General features: G+C 34.9%; 2 protein-coding genes across 2 annotated transcripts; both read right to left on the bottom strand.

The window, feature by feature from the left end:
• Positions 1–805: 805 nt before the first annotated feature.
• On the bottom strand, positions 806–1,570 carry LOC115995108 (40S ribosomal protein S16). The gene has a single exon (XM_031119543.1). The coding sequence runs from the start codon at positions 1,458–1,460 to the stop codon at positions 1,023–1,025; it is 438 nt and encodes a 145-aa protein (XP_030975403.1). The 5' UTR covers positions 1,461–1,570; the 3' UTR covers positions 806–1,022.
• A 4,001-nt stretch (positions 1,571–5,571) lies between these two features.
• On the bottom strand, positions 5,572–17,219 carry LOC115994703. Its single transcript, XM_031118932.1, has 2 exons — positions 16,199–17,219; positions 5,572–6,841 (listed from the first exon to the last, which is right to left on the bottom strand). Exons 1-2 carry the CDS (start codon positions 17,168–17,170, stop codon positions 5,777–5,779), a joined length of 2,037 nt encoding a protein of 678 aa, XP_030974792.1. The 5' UTR covers positions 17,171–17,219; the 3' UTR covers positions 5,572–5,776.
• Positions 17,220–19,234: the final 2,015 nt, after the last annotated feature.

The following is a 19,234-nucleotide window of genomic DNA, read 5'->3' as shown; positions in this document are numbered from 1 at the left end:
TTTGCTAGATCCCATACGACATTATTACAACTAAAGAGTTCTGCATCACCTCAAAGTCTCAAACATTACACAAAAAATACTTCTTCATTTTCACCAAGTTCAATTCTATAAAACAAAAACACCCAAGCCTTATCCAGAGTATCTAATCTCAACTTATAAACCTTAAAAAGATGATTATTTACTAACATCATCCAAGAAGAAAAGTAAACATGAAGTAAGCAAATTACTAAAAACAGAAAAACCAAGCCCTATGGCTCGAACCCCTCCCTCACCAGCTTTTTAAACCCCTAATCAGTGACTTTTCTTTCAATCCAACACCAAACACCTGAGGTCAACAAACTAAATTATCAAACCACTATCACCATTCAGCTCAAGTTCAATCTACGACCATTCGCAATATATCATAAAATCAAGGCAAACCTCTTTGTAATAACTGAACACCTAACTATGAGCAAAGCATTATCCATAGCCATCTATTGCGTGACATAAAAAGCATAAATCAACTAATCCTTTTTTCTTTCCAAACTAATTATATTAATCCTTAGCTTAAGTATCAAAAAATTTGGGTCAGCTATGGATTCGCAACAGACTAGTTAGATTCAGCCACATGTATTTTTTTCATCCAATTATCATTCAGTTAAATCTACCGCCATTCCCGCTTTACCCCAGCACTACATTATGCACTAACAATTCACAGACAGCACAAAACTCCTCCGTTCACATTTTCAATAAATACAGCAAATGATTTCACTAAGCAAACAAGTTAACATTGTTTTAGCATATCAAAATTTGAAACAAACAAACATTAAAAATAAAACAACTAATTCATCATAAATCAAAATTGCGCCAAATATGAAATCCATATCAAAATTTTAAATCCAGATTAATCTCCCTAAAACGACAGAACAAGAAACAAAACGACATAAATAGTCCTAAAACGACATATAAAATAACCGATTTCAAGCTCGAGAATTCTCTCTCTCCCTCTCTCTCTCTCTCTCTCTCTCACTGTGTCTCTGTCTCTAACGGTAGGATTTCTGGAACCTAGCCCTAGCGCCGCGACCACCGAACTTCTTAGGCTCACAGCGTCTCGGATCGGCGACAAGCAAAGTCCGATCATATCGAACCAGAATATCCTTGATCTCCTTCTTGCTTTGCTCGTCCACGTACTTCTGGTAGAAAGCGACGAGTGCCTTTGCGATGCTCTGGCGAATCGCGTAGATCTGAGAGGTGTGACCTCCGCCTTTGACTCGGATCCTCATGTCGACGCCGGCAAAACGGTGTCGTCCGAGGAGGAGGATCGGCTCGTAGGCTTTGAACCGTAGGATCTCGGGCTCCACCAGCTCGATCGGGCAGCCGTTGATCTTGATCAGACCTCGGCCGCGCTTGCAGTAGGTTACGGCCACCGCGGTTTTCTTGCGGCCGAAGCATTGTACGGACTCCACTGCTGGCGTCGCCATGGTTTGTGCTCTCTGTGTGTGCGTGTGTGTGAGAGAGTGGAGTCTAGGGTTTGGAGGAGAAGGGAGTAATATATGAGGGATTGTGGGTATTTTCAGGGTTTGGGTTCAGGGTTTTTGGAGGCTAGATGGACGGCTGTGATTGGTTGTGGAATTCAGTGATTGGGTGACTCGGATGCGCATCTATTTTCCGTGCTGTTGGAGTCATTTGACGACACGTGGTCTTAAAAGGGTGAGAGATTTGATGCCACTGTGCATTATTAACACTTTTTGCCAAACAATATAATTAGTAGACACTGTTTTCAAATTATATTTTTTTATTAACATCTCAAGTCTAAAAAACTCGATTTAGGGCCTATAAATTGAGTATTTGAGACTCGATTTCCATGGTTTGATCAGGTCTGATGTGACATTTTTTCTAAGTGGTGACTACCTGGAAATCGAGTCTTTAAAACTCGATTTATAAGCCACCTTGCTTTTTAAGTGTGTGTGTGTGTGATTATTGGTATAGTTTTAATATGAGTACAGAGAGGAAAATAAAAGGAGGTCATCGAAAATAGTACAACCCACAGCCACCCGATCCAGCCAACCCATAGCTAGCCAAACCACACCACGCAACCCAATCCGCACTACCCAAGCCGCGTTGCCTAGGCCACGCTGATCTGGGTCTCTTATCTGATTTGAGTCTTTAGATTCTTTCTCTCTTTGATCTGATTGTGCTGGGATTGTTGTGTCTCTGATCTGGCCAAAATTGGGAATTACCAGTGTTTTTCAAACAATATAATTAATAGGCACTGTTTTCAAACTATATTTTTTACTAACATCTCAAGTCTAAGAGAGTCGATTTTGGGCTATAAATCGAGTCTTTGAGGGTCGGTTTTCATATTCTGATCAGGTCTGAGGTGGCACTTTGTCCACCTGGAAATCGAGTCTTAGAAACTCGATTTATATATCGACGCTTTAATACTCGATTTGTCCTGTAAAACTTTCAAACTAAAAAGATGAAATTTTCGCAAGTGTTGGAGTACAAAACACAAACACAAATCAACCATCATCAAATACAAGCACAGACTAGCCAATTTCAAATACAACCCACAAATCTGAGCATTAATCCAACCAAATCCACCCCCAACAACCACCTAAAATCCAAATTAAAAAAATAAAAACCCCAAAACCCATTAGATCAGAGAGAGAAAGAATCCAAGGAGAGAGAGCTCACCTCATCTGGGTCGCATTGTCAGGGCTGCACGGCCTGGGTCTGAGGCGAGGGGACTCCAATCTGTCAAAAACGACATCGGATTCGGTGACTTTTTTGGACGGTGTCGTATTTGGAAGAAAAATATCTGAGCGATGTTTTCTCCTTCGTTTTCTCGCTTTTTATTTTTTGGTTTTTCCTAGATTCTTGTTTTTTTATTTCTCTCTACGGGCTTATAAATCGAATGTTAAATACTCGATTTCTAGGTGGTCACCATGTGGAAAAAATGCCACATCAGATATGATCAGACCATGGAAATCGAGTCTCAAAAGACTCGATTTATAGGCCTTAAATCGAGTCTTTTAGACTTGAGATGTTAGTAAAAAATATAGTTTGAAAACAGTACCCACTACTTATATTGTGTGACAAATGGTGTTAATTTCCAATTTTGGCCCTCTGATCTGATTGTGCTGGATTGTTGTGTTTTTGGGATTTCTTATTTATTTATTTTTTGTTGGTATTTCTAGGAATGGCTGAGAGACTTGAGACTTAAAATTTTTTTGGTTTATAAATCGAGTCTTAGAGACTCGATTTCCAAGTGGACGCCACGTGGAAAAAATGCCACATCAGACGTGATCAGACCATGGAAATCGAGTTTTTGAGACTCGATTTATAGGCCAAAATCAAGTCTATGAGACTCGAGATGTTAGTAAATTATATACTTTTAAAACCGTGCTTACTAATTATATTGTTTGAAAAACACTGTTAATTCCCAATTTTGGCCGAATTATTTAGTATTTTTTAGGAACATTATTTAGTATAAAAACATTAGTTTGTTGGCCATTCTTTGAGGCAATGGGATGGGCAAGGTCGGAGGATGGATTGTTGTCCAAGCCCATTACTACCTCACTCGCATGTCGGGATAAACTATCTTGCCTAATCCACATCTCAAATTTCACAAGGCTCTACTCACACTTGTTATAATTTTTAAAGGAAAAAAAAAAGTAATTATTTTTTTTATAACTTTTTATATTTTCTATGAAAGTGATATTATAACTTTCCTAAAATGGTTTATTAATAAATGCTTTAAGAATATCTCTTAATCAGACAATTTTTTTTAAAAAAAATTCTAAAATGTGTTATAATAAAATAAATCATACTTGAAATTACTAATAAATTGATCATGATCACATCAAATCAAATGAATTTTTATCAATGACCAAATAATATAATTCAAAGTGTTTAATAAGACAAAATCATAACAGAAAAAAAAAAAAAAAAAATCTTAAGGCTTGTTTGGTAGGAGGATTTTGTTTTTGTTTTCAAAATAATATGAAAGCAATTTAAAAAAAATTTAAATTGAAACTAGTTTTCAGATAATAATTTTTACATTTTCTATCTTCATTTTCTCCCAATTTTATTTCCTTTCACTTTTTCATCCTCCCCATTTTTTTTTATCATTTTCTCCCAATTTTCTATCCTCATTTTCAGATAATAATCTTAGGGCTAAGCACTAATTATCATTGTTGCCCATTCGCACCTTCCAAAATGGCAGCCACCGAACCTTTAAAAACCTATGAGCATTGCACATATTATGGATCCGTTTGGGAACAACTTATTTAACTGAAATTGAATTTTTTTTGCAAGTTTAGAGGTAGTTGAAATAGTACAGTGAGACTTATAAATAATACCAAAAAGTGCAATGAGACCCATGAATAATAGCAAAAATAAGCTAAATAGTAAAAAAAAAATGGCTTTTTAATCTGGCTTTCTTTTAGTTGAAATTCACTGTTGTTACTTAAAGGTTACCCACTTGACTCTTATTAAAGAAAAAAAAATACTCATTTTTAGGGCACGTTTGTTACAATGTAATGATTATTACATGAGAATAGAAATAAGTATTATAAGGAATACATTAAGTTGGAATGTAATAAGTATTACTATTCATTAGTTTGGTGACCATTTACGAATAGAACCCTGAATATGCATCCACAATTTAGTAGAGTATAAAAAGAAGATGTAATTAAATCATTTTTAAGTCAAATTTCCTAAAATACACTAATTTTAGGGTGTTCAAAATATAGCTAATAATTAACAAGAAAAATTTGTTTTCTTTCTTTATCAAAAGTGCTGAATATCTATTCCTCATTTTGAAGGATAGTTATTCATAAGGAATAACTATTCATTGTAATAAAAAAAATAACTAAACAATCGAATAGTTATGCAGTAAGAATATCGATTACATTATAATATCTATTACAGTCTAACAAATGTGCCATGTTTTTTATCATCAAAGTTTCAAAGCACTAGTCTCTATGTTTCTGATTTTCCATGCCTATGTGTCTAAACTCTAAAGTAATGACAAGCAAAATGATTAACAAGTCATGAATGAATGAAGAAAGCCACGCCTCACTTAAAAATTTTGACGTTTCTTCCTCTTATTTATTTTGCACGTTAAGACAACGTAACAAAGAGGGCAACACCACAAAAATCACACGCACAATGATTTAGGAAAATTAAACCAGACTTCATCAGTTGGATTGGTTGAGCCAGCCCAGCCATCCATCCCATCAGGCAGAATATCTGGTTGAGAAATTCTGAAATTTTGACTTGTAGATCTCCGAGTTTGTCGGGTTTCAATGTGGGTTAGATTTAGAATTTTAGATCTCATGTGCAGGCAGAAACTTCGACTCTTCGAGTGGCACTATCTCACGCGAGAGTAAGAAAAAGATCAAAGAGTATCTGAGTATGTCAGATAGACAGACAGCTTAATATAGTAAAAAATTTCTCGTACCGTAGGACCTAAAGAAGAAAAAGAAAACTGCTTCAAAATCCAAAAATGGTTTCTCTCAACTTTTCTTAACCCCACCTCCAAAAAAAACAAAGAGCTAACTTATATATTAGAATTCAGATCCCTTCGAAAGAAACTAACTTTACTACCAACGATATTTGACACAAAGATCAATCAAACCGCATAATTAAACTGGAACAACTGAAGGAAAAAAGTTGGAAAAGATTCATGAAGCATAATCAAGACTCATGAAGCATTCATAGATGCTTCAATATCTACTATTACAGTCCCAAGCATATTCCTTATGGCTAGTAATCTGATGATGGAACAGATTTACTTGAGAAAAGAAGCCAAGCGTTTGATCATAGCCTTAGCATTCTCAGCCTCAACATTGAAGAAATGGAAAGCATGATCTTCTCCCTTCACTTCAAACAATTCTACTTCCCCTTTCCACCCACTCTTCTTCATTTCATCACAATACCAAACACCTCTTTCCCTCAGCATATCCTTCTCAGCCACACACACAAGCAACTTATCACAAGCAAGTCCAGCCAAGCTTGGCGCGCCAGGCCCCAATGGATTGATCAGTGGACTGTCAATGCCTCCACTTGCCAAGGGATACACTAAGCTCCAAATTAAAGAAGTCAAGCTCTTCTCATGTCCTTCCTTAGACTCTGATCCAATTGGCTTCGAACCCCAAAAGTAAGGCTGAGAAAGAAAAGCACCAAAAATTTTAACACCACCAGGCAAGCTCTCAGTCCCAGCTCGCAGGGCCAAGTTATGTGCTGTATTGGCTCCAGAACTGTCACCCCCTATATAAATTCTTTCGAAATCACCATGATTGATTAGCCATGGTTCTTTACCGTTACCAGCTGAGTGAGAGGCAACCCATTGAAGTGCAGCCCAGCAGTCTTCGTAACAAGCTGGAAGAGGGTGCTCTGGTGCAAGTCTGTACTCGACAGAGATGGCTACAACATTGGCTTCGGAGACAATGCTGTTGAGGTAGCGATGGGAGGAGAGGGAGAAGGCTGATTCGACGCAGAAGGCGCCGCCATGGAAGTAGACCAAGATGGGGAGCTTTTGGTTTTGGTTATGGGGAGTGAGTTTTGGGAGGTAGAGGCGGGCTGAGATTGAGGGGTTCTCTGAGATGGTAATGTCTTTGGATGAGACTCCGGTTTCTGGGTCTTGATCAGGTGATGGTGGGACAATCGGTGAACCAAACAAGCGTTCCACCGAGCCGTCAGTGTAGACCCGGATGAGGGGAAGAAGCTCAGTGGCTACTTCTTTGGTGGTGGAAGCCATTGAAGCCTTGTAGAGAGAGAGAGAAAGAGAGAGACGGAAATGAATTCGGAGAGTAAGAGTCAAGAGTCTAGAGAGATGGAGTGGGTGGATGCAAATAAATAAGGGTAAAAATCACTAAATCAGTTCCTATTGTTCAAGCTTTCACATGCACAAACTGCACATTGAAGTCACAGTTTCCATAATAAGCACCACTCAATAAATATTGAGCAAAATGAGGTATGGTACGTAACGTGGTTGGATGAAAATAATGAATGAGCTGCATTATCAGTTAGCAGTGAGTCTTTCTAGTGTCACTGAAAAAGCCACAACTCGTCGATCACTTATTACAAGACTTTTTCCTTTTTTTAATAGACGGGAATTTTCATTAAAAAGCAAAACAACCTCTAAAGAGGAGGTTACAAAACGATCATACAAGGGTATTTAAACTATGCTACCTAATTATCAGTTGGCAGTGAGCAGTTGCACTTCATTAAAGGGCTATAAAGCTCTCATAAAAAAAGAAAAAAGAAAAAAAAAAGGGCTATAAAGCAATGCTACCTATAAGTGTTACACAGTATTCATCAAAAAAAAATATAAGTGTTACACAGTACTTCGTGTTCGTATCATCATTTTTTGCTATCATTTTTGGAGAAGTACACGATTGGAAAATGGGATTCTAGTTCCTTTCAAGAGTACTTCAAACCGAATATGTATACTGCACATCATTTTAGTTTTATTGAGTTCTAAAAGGGTGTATAATATCACATCATTTTAATAAAATTTATTTCATCAAATAATAAATATAATGTTGTTCACAAATTTACTTTTATTTCATCATCTTTCTATTTTGCAGTAATAAATTTACTTTTATCTAACTCATAGTTGAAAAAAATGAGGGATTGATAACTTTTCATAAATTTTTTATGATTTTTTTATGATTAGTGTATAATAAAATAATATCATTCTTATAATAATTTATCATCTCAAATACAATTCAAAAAAAAAAAAATTCAAAAAAAAAAATTGCTATCTAAGCGTGCTGCGATGCTAGACATTGATAAGAAGCTTTGGGGCAACCTATATAATTACAATTTTTCATATCAAATTATTGAATTTATAAAATACATTATCAATCAGCAATATATATAGGTTAAAAGCTGTTAGGTTTGTTGGACAAATTCTTATGTCAAAACTATTTAGAATCGTAATCTAATCAAATTTGGATGGTATCAATATAATTATATATTAAGGTTAAGTTTAACTAGGTTAAAAGCTATTCAAAGATGAGGTTTTGATTTGCTCAAAAATGATAAGTTAATGATCTTTTGAACATTTCATCATCATAAATAATTTCTAAGTGAATCTTGTTTCATTAAAAAATCAAACATCAGGCTGTCAATAATGGACACAAAGTTGACCTAATTGAATTTGAAGTGAGTGAAATATATATATGACCGTTTGAAATTGGTACATTGTGCTATTCTCGAAAGTTTGCTTGACAATTGTTCGAGTGAAATTGAGAAAAATAGAAATCCGACTTTAAAGGGTAGACTATGTAACCTAGTGAGTTCCTATATAAAAGCAATCATTGTTGCAAAAAATGATTTTTGTTTTCAAAAAATAAAGTTAAATTGTACATTAAAAAAAAAAAAATACAACAACCTTGAATTTTGTGTCCACATATGATCAGTAAATTTTTGTCAATTTTAATTTTCTCTTTTAAACATTTAATATTTTTTGTATTGTGTTCCTAAAACGCTCGTTAACAAGAATCTATTCACATTTTTTTACTAACAGACTAGAGTAACTCAAAATCCTATTTCCATGATTATGTCCTTATTTGCAACCCTACCTTTTAATTTATAGCCATGCCATGCAGATCGGAAGTTGCAAAAACAAAGTATTTCTTTTTCAAAGTTCAAAAACAAAGTTTTCCTCTTTTTCAAAGTCAAAAACAAAGTATAACCTCTTTTTCTGATGGTTATGGTGGTTAGAGTGTCTCAATGAGACTTGAGACTACTATATAGAACCAATATTGCTTTAATATTGATAGTACTGGTACAATTTGAACAAAGATAACGTAAAGCTAGACTAAGAACGATACTGTTTAAAAAAAAAAAAAAAAAAAAAAAAGAAATTAAAGGTCTGTTTGGATATAGTTGAAAACTGAAAACTGAAACTGAAAAATACTGTAGCAAAATAATTTTTAAATATGTGAATAGTACCATGGAACCTATTTTTAATGAAAAAGTTGCTAAAAAGTGTAATTTGTAGGACCTATAAACAGTACACGAGAACACTATTCACAAAAGAAAAGTCAAAAAGTTACTGCTGAAAAAAAAAAAAAAAAAATCTGAAACGCAAACGTGAGTCACTCTAAGTGTGCGTTTGGGAAGCGTATTTGCGTTTCCCAAATGCACGTTTTGCATTTTCAACTCTTTTTTTTTTTTTTTTTTCACGTGTTTTTGACCATTTTTTTACTGTTCATTCACTGTTGCAGCTACTGTTTATGTACAATAGCCGCAATATTTGACTTTTTCCCGTGAACAGTGTATACTATATACTGTTCACGGATCCACAAATTTTACTTTTCAGCAATTTTTTCATTAAAAATGGGTCTCATGGTATTATTCATCCATTTAAAAATTATTTTGCTACAGTGTTTTTCAGTTTTCAGCTGTATCCAAACGAACCCTAAAAGTACCTTTTTTTTTTCATATAAGCGACAAGTTATGATTTGTTTAATACCAGTTTTACATGTATTAGTTACTTTCACCACTTTTGTTCACAAATCACAATATATTATATTAGCAGTGGGTCAAGTGCACGGTGGGTGGGAGATAGAGACTAATGCATGGTGGGTGTGGGCTGTTGTCCTCGATTTCTCAAGTCAATCGGTAGATATCTTAGAGCTTAAGACGTGTTTGGTAGTGTGTTTTAACATCATGTTTTCAGTTTTTAAACAATATTACATATATTTTTATATTTTTTTTACCTACATGTATTTCAAAAAAATACAAATAACTTTACTAAAACAACATTATCAAATGGCCCCTAAAGGTGTGGCAATGGATAATCTCTTCTTTTTGGGAAAGAGTACTCTTATCTCTATGGCATGGCTAGATGAATATTTACATGCTTTATGGAGGACTATGGCTGTGATGGCTATTAAAATTGGGATCCTATGCAAAATTGGTGAGAATGTCTAGTGAATTCAGATAGTAAAATCTGATTGATAAATATCAGATTCTACCTTTTGTAAAATACCAAAATAAAAATACCATTAAATCAATAACTAATGATACATATGGAGTCTAAATATTCTATCTTACTTTTCCTCTCCATTATATACTCCACAAATAAAAATATGTCACATGTCTATCTATTTATTAAATGCTAAATTTATGCATTCTATTTTTTCAATTACCTAAATATGATGAGTTATTTATTTTAGAAAATTGAAATAATAGAATACATAAATTTAGCATTTAATAAATTAGATGGACATGTGGCATGTTTTTATTTTTGAAGTATATAGTGGAGCAGGAAGAGTGAGACAAAAGATTTGGACTCATATATATGTTAAATTCTCAAAAAAAGAAGAAGCAGATATATATGTTTGAGAATTTTAAAATTCAAGTTACATATAATTACATAATTTAAATGCATATTTAAAATAGATATGTACATTTATACACATTTGGAGTGAGATAAGGCAGAGACTTTTAAACAGGAAAAACCTATGGAAGACATAGCAGAATAAAACGGGTCAAGTAAGACAATGAATTTTTGCTGTCTCTAATAAGCACAAGAGAAAGGCTTCTCTAGATTGGAATATTCTAATTATTATGAAATGTTTTTGGCACTCCCATTCTGATAATAAGAGAGAGATCCAAAAAATGAGTAATGCCTTTCTACCTAGATTGGCAAATGCCAAATACTAATTAATTAAACGCTTTTGGCACTCCCCTTTCCAAATAAAAGACAGACCAAATCATCTCAATGAAACCTCAAGCCTTCTGTGAGAGAGAGAGCTTTTGGCACTCCCCTTTCCAAATAAAAGACAGACCAAATCATCTCAATGAAACCTCAAGCCTTCTGAGAGAGAGAGAGAGAGAGAGAGAGAGAGAGAGAGAGAGAGAGAGAGAGAGAGAGAGAGAGAGAGAGAGAGAGAGAGAGAGAGAGAGAGAGAGAGAGAGAGAGAGAGAGAGAGAGAGAGAGAGAGAGAGAGAGATGGGTTAGCTTTGCTAGATTGACAAATACTAATTATTACTAAACGTTTTTGGCATTCCTCTTTCCAAATAAAAGACAGGCAAAATAATCTCAACGTCTCAAGTAATGAAAGCTCATGCCAGAGAGAGAGAAAGCATCAAATTTGTAAGGTTGAATTTATTCAATCATTTTGTTGGCTTTATTCCGTGCCAAATTTTCTTGTAATTCGGCATTTAAAAACCCTGTATTTAGGTGAAAATCATGTAAGGGTAGTATGTGGGAGAGTGAAGAAAAACTCAAGAATGTGCAATCAAGAAGAGCTTCGCAACTGGATCTCGTGACTGGCTCACGACTGGCAAGTCGCCAGAATGGCACATGTGTGAAGCATGCAAGGAGAGCTGTAGAGTCACGCCAGCTATTGCATTACAGGACAAAACATTCAGTCCGGCAAGGCAGTTAGCTTGCGACTCAAACTTGTGACTCGTTCCAGTTGCGAGCTCGAGTCGCCAGAATACCTTGTTTGGTTGTAACTGATTCTTCGCATTCCATACACACTCTACTATAAATACCCTTATACCCACGAAATGTAGAGAGCTTCCAGAGAGAATTTTGCGAGAGAAACCCTAAATAAAAACAAGATTAACTTATCCACAATCTTCATTCTTTGATTCTCCAAATTCCTTTACTCTCACCCTCTCCATTGATACATCCTTGAGAGGTACATTAGCCAAATTCTTATCTCATCATACCCATATTTGTGAGGAGGCATTTTGGTACTTAGGAAGCAGTTTGGAAGGGACCAATTCATTTTGGTTGATGCAATGGGCAATTGCGGGATTCAGTAGTTAGAGAAGACAAGGTTCGGCATAACCTTGTTGGAGCAAGAAGCTTAGAGGGCTTAGGTGCACTGGATAGATTAAGTTTGGAGAGTCTTTTGCTATTCATGTATCCCAACTATATTCTCTAGTGGATTATTAACCACTTGAAGGGCAGCAGAGAGGTTTTTCGTTGAGGACTTCGGTTTCCTCTTCGATAACACATCGCTATGTTGTCTTTTTGTTTGCATATCTCTTCCATTAATCTTTGCCTTTTAATTACTGTTGTGGTTGTGATTAATTTTGGTTTAGATTGTTTTATCAATTCTGTTTTAACTTATTTTCATATTCCGCACATATATTGGAGGTCTAAATGTTCATAGGTGTTTTACACACTAATTGAACATTCAAAATTAAAACATAAGTCATGCTATTATAGATTGATAAACGTTTTTGGCCTTCCACTGCAAAGTGGGGAGGTACAGCTTTTATTGGAAAGTGCTGTTAGAAGAGGCTATTGAATGGGTAGCATGACTTAGTTTCTCTCGAATCAAGGGCAAAGTCTAGATTTCTATTAAGAGGCCAAAGTCTGAACTATTATTTATTTTTTTTAAGGGGGAGTTACAGATTACCTACCTGTAATTTAGCCTAAATTTAACTTGTCCACCCGTGATTTCATTTTCGACACTTTACCCAATTATGCTTCACTCCGTTACTCCTTTGTAACCCACCTCCTTTTCAGACGTTACTCTAACACATTTTTTTTTTTTTAATATAAAAAACAAAACCTAAAACAGATCAAACACTCCTCTCTCCCAAAACACACTTCCTTCCATGCGTGTTCACCAAACTAAGATCCTAGATGCTACAAGGCAGAGAGCTTCAAATAATAGACCGAGAACCATCTGGGGCCATCACAACCACCATCGGAACTTATATATTTGTCGATTTCATATAAATTTCATTTAGTTTTGTACTTATATTATTGAGGAGGAGGACAATGTGTTTGAGGTTGAGTCTAAGGTGTGCCATGGCCGAGTAGGACATCCACCATCGACGGTGCCACCACTGAAGGTTGCTGTCGTTTCTCTTTTGGTTTCTCTTACTGTTTTCTTTTTCTATTTTCTGCTATATTTTTTTTTCTTCTTTGTTTATTTGATTTAGGGATTGGGTTTCTTTTGGTTGTTGGGGTTTGAAAAATGGGATTTGAGGCATGGTTACTGATGGATCTGTGGGTTTGGATGTGTGTGGGTGTGTTGATGTTTGTATTTTGACTTGGGTTTTGGGGTTGTATTTTGATAAATTTGTGGTTTGTACTTTGATGGCGTGGGCGTGCGACGATGCCACCACTGAAGGTGGCTGTCGTTTCTCTTTCTGTTTCTCTTATTGTTTTCTTTTTCTATTTTCTGCTATATTTTTCTTCTTCTTTGTTTATTTGATTTAGGCATTGGGTTTCTTTTGGTTGTTGGGGTTTGAGAAATGAGATTTGAGGCATGGTTACTGATGGATCCGTGGGTTTGGATGTGTATGGATGTGTTGATGTTTGTATTTTGACTTGGGTTATGGGGTTGTATTTGGTAGATCTGTGGTTTGTACTTTGATGGTGTGGGTGTGTTAGTGTTGGTGTCTATGTAAAATCAGGTTGTATGGGGATTGATTGCTAGGTTCTAATGTAGATTATAGTAATGGGTTTGAAGCTTAAGATGTTTGAATATTGGTTGTTGGTTTGAGGTCGGGTTTATTAATTCTGTTGTTTTTTTTAAAAAAAATATTTTTTCTGGGTTTTTGATTGCGTTGTACTCGAAAGCAAGGCTGGGTTTTTATTTTTTATACGGTGAGAGAGAGGAGTGTTTGATCTGTTTTGAGTTTTGTTTTTGATAAAAAATGTGTTAGAGTAACGTCTGAAATGGAGGTGAGTTACAGAGTAAAGCACAGGTGGGTAAAGTGTCAAACATGAAACCATAGGTGGGTAAGTTAAATTTGAGGCAAACCACAGGCGGGTAATCTGTAATTCCCCTTTTTTTTAATGACGATCCAAATTAGTAATCGTTTATTAACAAAATATCAGCAAATGAAAAAAATACAAACTAACTATTTCTTAATATATTGTAATAAAATTATCTATCAAAATAAAATTTTATGTCCTTTTAAATCTCAACTGAAAATAAATTAACAATTTTTGGGAAGTTCATATTTCAAACTACATTATGCACATAGTGGTGAAGTTTTATTTTCAATAATAGTTTTTCATGTTTTATGAATCTTGCTGCTACAGCTTGTTTATTAATAAACAAAATATCATCTATTTAAAAAAAAAAATTCATGTGTCTCTTGACTCTTAAGGATCATCACTGAGTTAAGAATAAGTAACTCTACAATATATTTACTAAACTAATAATTTAATTCTTGTAGTTGAGAATTTACTACAACATACAAAAAATATCTAATTGATAATAGTGCTCAAATGGAAAGTCAATTTACTAATTATGAGAAAAGGTTGAACTACCCAATTGAATAACACCTAAATCTTAAAGACCCGAACTTTTAATATTGAGTCCCAGATAAGTAAACAACCAAAGTGTCATACTAATATATTTTTCAACAAAGATTTTTTTTAAGGGGTTTGTTTTTGTTTTGTTAGAAAAAAGTAATGTTTTTATTTATTTATTTATTTTTGTTAGGACATATGTGGAACTTGTTAGAGACATATGTTATGTAAATTGACTAATTCTTTGACAAAATGCACTTTATTTGTAATTGGATAAATCTAGGATGAGTTTAGTACTTCAAGAAATAAGAGTTCAAGTTTAGTATTGAAGTCATGCAAATCCGTCCAAGAAACAAGTGAAGAAATGTTGTTCATTAAAACTCGACAAATAGCTTGACAGAAAATATCTATCGAGGTTTAATGAAGAAAGCTCGACAAAAACAGTATCTATCGAGCTACGAAATCAAAATTTCTAGATTTAATTTTTGGCCCAAGTTGATGTGTATGTGTAGGGTTTCTTTTCTTACAACCCTAGACATATATAAAGCTTATTTTAAAGGCTGTCACATATGAGAATAGAAGGAGAACACATGCAAAAGTGAACGAGTGCCTTATTCTCTTCGAAAGAAGCTACTACGTTTTTGCGCCTTAGGGTTTTGTAACTAAGTGCTTCTTGATCTTCATTGTTGATGAAGTGAAGAACTTTGCAGCCAACAACATCTTCAAGTTGCTGGAGTTAGTCACGTATTGGGAGCCATGCATTATTGGTTAGTCACGTACTGGGTTCCGTGCAAAAGAGTGACATTCATATATTGAAGAGTTCAGAGGTTCTGAAGCGGTAGAAGGTTTCTGCTGTAAGTTTATCTACGGGGATTGTAGAGTCTAGGGACAAAAGTTTTGTATTGGATCTAAAACTTCTCTTTATTATAGTGGATTGCTTTTCAGGAAGGTTTCCCCCCAGGTTTTTTTACTGTAAAATTAGTTTGTTTCATTGATTTTCTTAGATCATCATATCTTGTCTTATTTACTTTTTCTGTGCATGATATTGACATGATATTGATGTTTGTTTGTTTTAACAAGGTTTATTCATAATAAATCTAATTAACAACTTTGGTTTAAAACTTATTAATTCTATCAACCGAGGTCTAAATTTCCTAACAATTTTTAAAGGGATCACCAACTAAAAATACTGGTTAGATGACCATTTCAATTAATTTTGAATTTTTTTGGTTTAATGACTATTTTAGTTTCAATTTTGGAGGGGACCATATGAATTTTTTAACCAAAGATTTCAATAATATGTATAAAAACCATATACTAATAGTTTTTTTTTTTTTTTTTTTTTCAAAAATTCGGAGGGCCATGCCAAAGAATAGACCCGTCCCTATCTCGAATCATTACATTAATGGCTAGCAAAAAAGAAAAAAGAAAAAGGAAGAAGACATCTTCACTAGAAAGAAGGATCCAATCCACCCGGGCAACTAACAGTTATGGTGAAAGACCTGCAAAAATTTCAGGAGAAAGAGATACAAAATTTGTTTTTTGCTGGTCACGAATGGATTATCTTAGAAGTTAGAAGCCATGACCTTAGCTAGATTGGCGTCCCAATCATTTATGAATGTATTTTGGTCATGTTCTGCTCCTAATTAGTGAAAGACAATCTACCTGAACTAGCATTAATGTGGATTCTATGCTCTAGCATTACAATCAGGCAAGCCAAATATAGTAAATTGCAGTTGGTTAAGCCAATGTACAAGTAGTTTTCTCAAAACACTTTGCCTACTTTCCATAAAAACATCTGTTAAGAATCTTCATTAGCAATCGAAGTACAAATGATCCATGGCCTAACATGGGTATGCATATAAAATGTAAAAATTATTTTCAAACTTTGAAGAACTAACATTTGGGTTTACATATAAAAGATACCAAATAACAAGACCACCAGAGAAGGATCATTTACTTGAGGAGAAAAGAAGCCAAGCGTTTGATCAAATTATTAGCATTCTCAGTCCCACAGTCCAAAATCTGAAAAGCATGGCCCTCTCCTTCAACTTCAATCAACTCTACTTCTCCTTTCCATTCACTTTCTTTCACTGTATTGTAGTACATAATACCCCTATCCCTCAGCCTATCCTTTTCAGACACAGTCACAAGCAACCGAGAACAACCAAGACCAGCCAAGCTTGGTGCTCCTGGACTGAACGGATTGATCATTGGATTGTCTATACCACCAGGTGCCGATGGATATACAAGGTACCAAATCGAATAAGCCAGTCCCTTTTCACGTTCAGCAGTGTATTCTGATCCAACTGGCTTTAAGCCCCAGAAGAAAGGGTGTGTAAGAAAAGCTCCTGTAATTCTAACACCACCATGCAACCCTTCAACCCCAGCTCGAAGGGCTATATTGTGTACAATATTAGCTCCTGCACTATCACCGCCAAGAAAAACTCGGTTAAAGTCACCATGATTGATCAACCATGGCTCTTTGTTGACAACATTATCATCTATGAAGTGTGATGCAACCCATTGGAGAGCAGCCCAACTATCTTCATAAGCAATGGGTAGAAGGTGCTCAGGAGCTAGTCTATACTCAACTGATACAGCCACTACTTGAGCTTGAGAGACCAAACTGTTGAGGTACCGCTGGTGATCAGAGGAGAAGGCGGATTCGATGCAGAAGCCTCCGCCATGGAAGTAGATCAAGATGGGGAGCTTTTGGTGGAGGGGTTGGTTGAGTTTTGGGAGGTAGAGACGAGCAGAGACGGAGGGGTCTTGTGAAATGGTGATGTCTTTTGATGAGACTCCAGTTTCTGTGTCTTGTGGCGATGGAGGCACATAGGGAGAGTTCCCTAATCTCTCAACTGAGCCGTCCTTGTAGAGACGGACGAATGGGATAAGCTCTTTCTCTACCTCTTTGGTAATGGAAGCCATATGAGAGAGAGAGAGAGAGAGAGAGTAAGAGGACCACTGACTTGGTTCTACTTTGTCCAAATACATATGATGAATACTTGAAATGGACAGATTTTATTTCCTTGATAATGTGACATTTTTTCTAGTACTTTATGTACTTTTAAATTTTTAATTGATTGGTAAAGTTTAATATAAACTATAAAATATATTTGAAATAAAGTTGATCTAACTACTTTATAGTGTGTTTTCTTTTTGCCATGACTATTTAAATAATTGTTGTTACTGAAAACTGGAGAGAGACTTGTAGGAGACATACTTGACCATTAGAGGATTATTTCATGGAAAAGCAGTTGGGTCCATTCACAGCAAGTGAGATATAGTTGAAATTCACAGCAATGGCTCATACTCACTAGCTTCCTCACTATATATGATATTATGGAAATTCTTCACAGCAAGTGAGATGAAGTCTAATGGTCAAGTATGTCTAGCTAGTGAGAAATAGCAAGGAAGATAGAGTGGAAAAGCAGTTAGGTCCATTCACAGCAATAATTCATGGAAAAGACATTAGAGGTGCGAAGCTATGTATTATTTTCGATAGAGTAACCCCACAACATTGATTAGCTTCCCACTATGAATGAGAAAGCTCATTCCGAGAGAGTTGAGTCATGATAATCAGTCAATCACCAAGAATTCAACTCAAAATATCATTAGCTAGAGTTGGATTATTGATAATGTATAACTGACAACTTCAACATCTAACACATGCATATGTATAAAAGGATGGTTTAGATCGGCTTAATTTCTATTCATGAAGGGTTGGTACACGGTAGAAGTATATTAATTGTGGAGGTTGATTCCTTAATTTTTATTCATGAAGGGTTGGCACTTGGTAGTAGTATCTTAATTGTGTAGGTTGATTGAGTTTAATGTCTTTTACCACTCTTATTCTATGAACTCACTTTTTTTTTTTTTTTTTTTAGTTTATAGATAGTCAAATTAGTTAGTGTCCATGAGGTGCTATTATAATGCTCACAAATTAGAGTTAAAAAGAGAAGTTAACCGGGAGGACAGAGAATATGAATTGTGAATTTCTAATGAAAATCCTTTTGGAATTGTATTTCCGGGAGGGGGAAGAGAGAGATTAGACTAGACTTAAGGGGATAGCATGAGGCAAAGTGGTGGAGCATCCTCTTCTTTTTGATTTTGTTATTTCTGATAATCAAATCCTATGTGATGGATAGTGAAGGGCGGTCCCTTCTATATACGTGAAGGATGTTGTCGTGCATAAAGTATGTGTTATGTTATAGAAGGGAAAAAAGAGAGGAATTCACTAATTTTGTTGCCATATTAAAACTTAAAAGTCACTGTTTTTCACAATTATTATATACAAATGATTGTGATTGATTGTTTGTCACTTTCACATAGACTATCACTTTTCTCAACTATTTACAGTATGTCACGTGAACAATTATGATAAAAATATTGTTTTTTTTATTTTTTTTTTAAATTTCTGTGGTACCAAATTTTTTTTTAATTTAAAATAAGGCAAATGTTAACAAGTATGGTGCGGTGTTTGTTAAGGTTGGACTAATGTGGATCCCACTTAAAAATTTGGATAAATGGAAGAAAAAGACAAAATTGGTTTTACAGCCTATGTTAATCTTTCTTTCTCCTTATGAAGCTGGCACCACAACCTATAAAGCTATTAAAAAAATGACATAAAACTGGCTGTTAACGGGTACTGTGTTAACATAACCCAAAAAATAATAATTGAAGTGACTAAGGACAAAATGGAGATACACCCCTTTCGGCGAAAAGTTTTAGTAAAATGCTCAATTTCTAAAACTATTTAGGGATATGTCATTGTTTTAAAACTCGATTTTACCAAAATCGAGTTTTAGTGTGGAACTCGAGTTCCTTGAAAATTTTCAAGTGGAACCTAAGTTCCACAACTTTTTTTTTATTTTTTTATTTTTTTAAGTTTAGTTTGGTTGAAACTCGATTTTCTAAAAATCGAGTTTTACATTGAAATTTGATTTTTAGAAAATCGAATTTCAAAACAGGGGCATATCTCTAAATAGTTTC

This window comes from Quercus lobata, chromosome 6 (genome assembly GCF_001633185.2).
Source record: "Quercus lobata isolate SW786 chromosome 6, ValleyOak3.0 Primary Assembly, whole genome shotgun sequence".
Classification (NCBI taxonomy): domain Eukaryota; kingdom Viridiplantae; phylum Streptophyta; class Magnoliopsida; order Fagales; family Fagaceae; genus Quercus; species Quercus lobata.
Note: the sequence above shows the minus strand (reverse complement) of the source record. Positions and strands in the feature narration are given on the sequence as shown.